General features: G+C 44.8%; 1 protein-coding gene across 1 annotated transcript; it reads right to left on the bottom strand.

The window, feature by feature from the left end:
* Positions 1-677: 677 nt before the first annotated feature.
* Positions 678-2,971, bottom strand: LOC118477622. The gene is made up of 3 exons (XM_035969570.1): positions 2,674-2,971; positions 1,928-2,199; positions 678-973 (listed from the first exon to the last, which is right to left on the bottom strand). The coding sequence occupies exons 1-3, from the start codon at positions 2,902-2,904 to the stop codon at positions 760-762; spliced, it is 717 nt and encodes a 238-aa protein (XP_035825463.1). The 5' UTR covers positions 2,905-2,971; the 3' UTR covers positions 678-759.
* Positions 2,972-4,765: the final 1,794 nt, after the last annotated feature.

Here is a 4,765-nt window from a genome sequence, read left to right as displayed (position 1 = left end):
CAGTGTAAGCCCTACCTCCTGGTTTCCCAGGTACACCCGGACGACTTGTCACAGATCTTGATGGTGAACGGCATGATCTCCTTCTGGGTCGTGCGCGCTACCCACAGGTGCTTGTCGTTGAAGCCGCGGTAGTGGATCTGAGAGGGGGGCACAACACAGAGAGAAGGGGTGTTACAAGGGGTTATAGAATGTATGGAGGGGGGACCAAGAGGTAAAGGGGGGTCCATATCTACCTTGCAGGAGATGATGGTGGGTGATGATGATGAAGATAAGGAGGAGGAGGATGATGATGATGATGATGATGATGATGATGATGATGATGATGATGATGATGATGATGATGATGATGATGATGACGATGATGAAGAAGCTGATGATGATGATGTCTGCCCAGTATGAAATGACACTCGATGATAGCAATGATAATGATTACGATAATAGAGAGAAATTAGAAACAGCTTGACATCTTTCAATGACTACACGACATCCTCACTTGATTCTCTCCAATCGATACAGAATTCTGAACAGCAGGTACTCCCCAGCCCTCCCCGGTATCCAAAATCCCTCATAGGTCTCACCTGTCCTCCAATGGCGACTCCAGATGTTTCACTGAATATCACGCACTTTGAAAAGGCATATAGGATTGGGGGGGGGGGTACTTTACCAACTCCTTTTATCCCTCAAGGGACTCCCTCCAAATGCTGCATTAGTTCTCAACAGCAAGGCAAACCCCTCTCTATCCCGCACTCACCCCTATTTTCATTTCCTTACAGAACTCACTTGCCCTCCCATGGCCCCTCGTTGGCCGATCATGTACAGCCTGTGGTAGTAGCCGACGTTGAGAGGTCGTTGACCCCCTGCCCCGACATCAAAGTTGGGCAATCCAAACGAGTCGTCCGTCAGATTGGCGCCGTAGTTGTCTTTTCCTGGGATCTCTGCCATCAGTTCATCGAGAAGCGTGTATCGGATTGGCCTGTATTTATGTTTTTCAAAAAGAAAAAGTATGTAATTGTAATTGTCTTACGCCCAAATCGACTTATTTCGGTCATTTATGAGGTGACTGCTTCGACACTGCCTACTAGGGCCAACACAGACACCAAATACCTGTCTAAATATATCTTATTTGGGTTGCATCTAGGATGTTAGATTTTACTTGTATTCTACACACCAACCTCATCGACAAAACGATTTATAGATGGCGTTATTAGGCTCTAATCGTGTACCTTGAAGAAATAGGTTAACTCTGTTTTTGCTTTATAACAATTTTTGAGGACGATCTAAGGGCTCTCAATAAAAATTAGTAGTCAAAATGCACAAAAATAATATTTTGGAGGCACTGTGGTCTAACACGTATATCGCTCTTCATTTTAGATACATCAGAAAGGTTGTAGTTGTGTTTCCTGTTGAATTCTCTTCAAAGAAACCAGTGACAGAGCTAAAGAATGACACTTTTGCTATCTGTGTTATAACTGGGCGGGACGCTCTGTTAGCTCAGGTGGTATCACGCTGGACTACGGAGCGAATGGCTCTGGCTCAAATCCCTAACGTGGCGTTCTTAAGGTTGGGAGGTTTTAGGGAGATTTTACGGCTCTCTACCCATTTGGCTTGGTCGTTCTGGAGATGGACGTTATATTCGGAGGTCCTGTCTCTCAAATAACCTTACAATGTTAAAAGGAGAAGTGTTCAAGGGGAACGCCAAGTGGAACTTGAAGAAGAGCTACAGATAATGATCTACAGAAGAGTGGAAATACATGGAATATCAAGAGGCTAGCCCAGGATAGGGAAAGGTGGAAAGCGTTTGTTCGAGGCCTACACCCTGATCCAGGGTGAGAAACGCAGTGATGATGATGATGATGATGATGATGATGATGATGATGATGATGATGATGATGATATAAGGGGTGCTTTTATATCCATACAACGATACCTAGGCTCCTCAAATTCGCTGAGCTTGAACCGGGCACTCCTAAAGCCGGGCATCTTGTCCATGGATCTGTCGTGAGCCATGCGGTAGGGGAGGTCATCCTGTAGGCGGAACAGCTTGGTGGGCAGGTCACGTGACAGGGGATGACACAACATCCGGTAGTTCCACTGGGCGATCTGAGGTGTGCCGTCCTCAGTGACGTTGTAGAGAGTGGTGGGCAGGTAGGCGAAGTTCTCCAAGGCGTTCATGTGGCCCGTGTAGGACGTGTAGCGGATCTGCGGGCCGATGAGGGGAGGGCGTGGGGTGAGGGATCATAATATTGTTGGAAACTAATACATTTATAGAATGACGATTGGAGTCACATATTCGAAATTGTTGTGTTATTACCCTACGCTTGAGTGGCGTTGGTAAAGTAGTAGTTCGACTACCGGAATCGTAATTGCGCGTGAGGTTGCAGGTTCGGGGGTTCGAGGCTCTGCTCAGCCCGACACTGAGTCCTTGGGAAAAGGCACTTTACACAACTTTTCTCATTTCGACTCGGTACTGTCGGAGAAGGACGTTAAGTTCGTAGCTCCTGCCTCTTAAATGAAGTTACAGTGTTGCAATAGGCATTAAACCTATACTGCTTCTGTCGTTTACAAAGAAAAAATAGTTTTGAAAACCTGTCAAATCAAACAATGTGCCTAGTCTTGAGGTAGAGATACCTTTTCAGAAGAATTTCTGAGAGAGAAACAATCACGCTCACTGACCTTTTCAGAGAGGTCAAACCAGCTGCTGGCCTCTAGATGGTGTCTGTCGCTGGCAAACGGCTCCTGGAGGGTGTCACGTGAGCTCAGAGTCCAGCCAGCCTCCAGATAGCACAGGTTAGGTTTAAAGTACTTCCGGTAGTCTCTGACTGAATGATCTTGCTCTTTGAAGGCCCGGAACCATTCACGCATCTCCAGCACTTGCTCCTGTTGACGACATGAAGGGCAACACATTACTGGACAAAATCAATCAAAACGTGACTAGTGGGTGTAACTGAAATTGTAAATGGGTTAGGCTCCCAATGACTCGATTTAGATCATTTAGGCAGTTGGGGGCTGTTATCTGTTATTATGGGGGGGGGATTCTTCGTTTCGGGACAAAGACATGGACAGAAAGACCCTGCTGAAGACAGATTATACTCGACACCTTTAATGTATGATTCTAGAAGATGGTGCTGTAAATACAATAGCATTTTTCCTACTAAAACAAGACACACAAACACGCCCGCTGACACACAGACACACCAACAGAGAGAGAGAGAGAGAGAGAGAGAGAAAGAGAAAGAAAGAGAGAAGTACTGACCTTTATGGTTGGCTTACTCGTGACCTCAGGGGGCACATCTGGGTATGGAACCCGAACCGTCTCACCGTACTTGTCCGTGTCGGCGGCCCGACGGAACATGTAGTCATTGTGGCGGGTTCTGAACTCCACACCGTTCATGACAGCGGTAAACTCTCCTGTAGGATGAAACAGAAAAGTTCATATGGAATAATAACAATAACAATGATTGCATTTATAGAGCGCATAATCCCAGGCTCTACAGCTTGATCTATGCGCATTACAACGTGCATTGTTACCCCATAAATCTGTACAATACCAAAAAAAAAATTTTTTTTGATAAATAAAACTCCAACTGATTGTTTGTCTGTCTGTCTGTCTGTCTGTCTGTCTTTTTCTTATTCCTCCATTATTCTTCTTATGAAACACACACACGCACGCGCACACACACTCACACATTCACACTCACACATCCACACTCACACACAAACACACACACATACACACATACAGACACACACACATAGCCATTTACACACACACGAGTACACATGCACACACAAGAAGGCTTTGCATGCCCACACATGTTATCAAATCTCCAATCTCATTCTGTTCTTTTTGTTTTTCTTTTTTTAAGTTTATTATCCAGCCCAAGGAGGTGTCAAACTGAGCTTGAGAGTAAGAGAGAGACAGAGAGAGAGAGAGAGAGAGGGGGGGTTGGGGGTGAAGAGAAAAAGCTGATAACTGATCAACTAAATCTTCATCTCAAATGAATCCTTTTTGAGACTAGTGCTGGGTTATAATAATGGCATTCGTTTTCACAGGTTTTTTGCTCAATTGACATCGAGTTTTGTATACCTTTGCACCAGATCCAATGAGGCCGTGGTTTCTATAAAGAAAATGTATTGACTCGAGATAGGTGGTGGGAGGCAGGGTTAATATCACTCTGAAGCTGTAGATTTCATGACATACAATAACAGGCTGCGGATCGAATCCCAGGAACAGCTGTCCAGATTTGAGCGACACGCATACCTGGGCGCGTGCTTGCGAGTGTGTGTGTGTGTCTCTGTGAGTGTATGCTTAAGTGTTGGAGAGATCGAAGCGTTTAGTTGGACACGAAGACCGGTTCAACAATGATGTGCTCTGTGGGAGTTGGGCAGAGGGGAAGCTGAAGAGAATTTAAAGGAAGTACTGTGCATTGTGTGTCTTAAACTTGGAGTAACGCAGCTTCACAGAATGTGATTTCTGATGAAACTATTTGACATGACTTTCACTAGAGTCGTCTAGCCGAATGGAAAAACAATATAAAACTTCAGATTTTGTGTTTGTTCATCCGCCACCAGTTGTAAGTAGAAATCTACATGCTTTTGTGATTGAGTGAAAGGTTTACACGTGAGTGTAAGATTTGTGACTATAATTTTATGTGTCTGTGCTTCACGTATTCATGAACTAGCAACAACTACTAAAACTTCACACACAAAAAAAACGCATACAGGCACACACACATACACACACACACACACACACACACACACA

Source organism: Aplysia californica, unplaced genomic scaffold (assembly GCF_000002075.1).
Source record: "Aplysia californica isolate F4 #8 unplaced genomic scaffold, AplCal3.0 scaffold00157, whole genome shotgun sequence".
NCBI classification, from domain to species: Eukaryota; Metazoa; Mollusca; class Gastropoda; order Aplysiida; family Aplysiidae; genus Aplysia; species Aplysia californica.
This window is presented reverse-complemented; position numbering and strand designations above follow the sequence as displayed.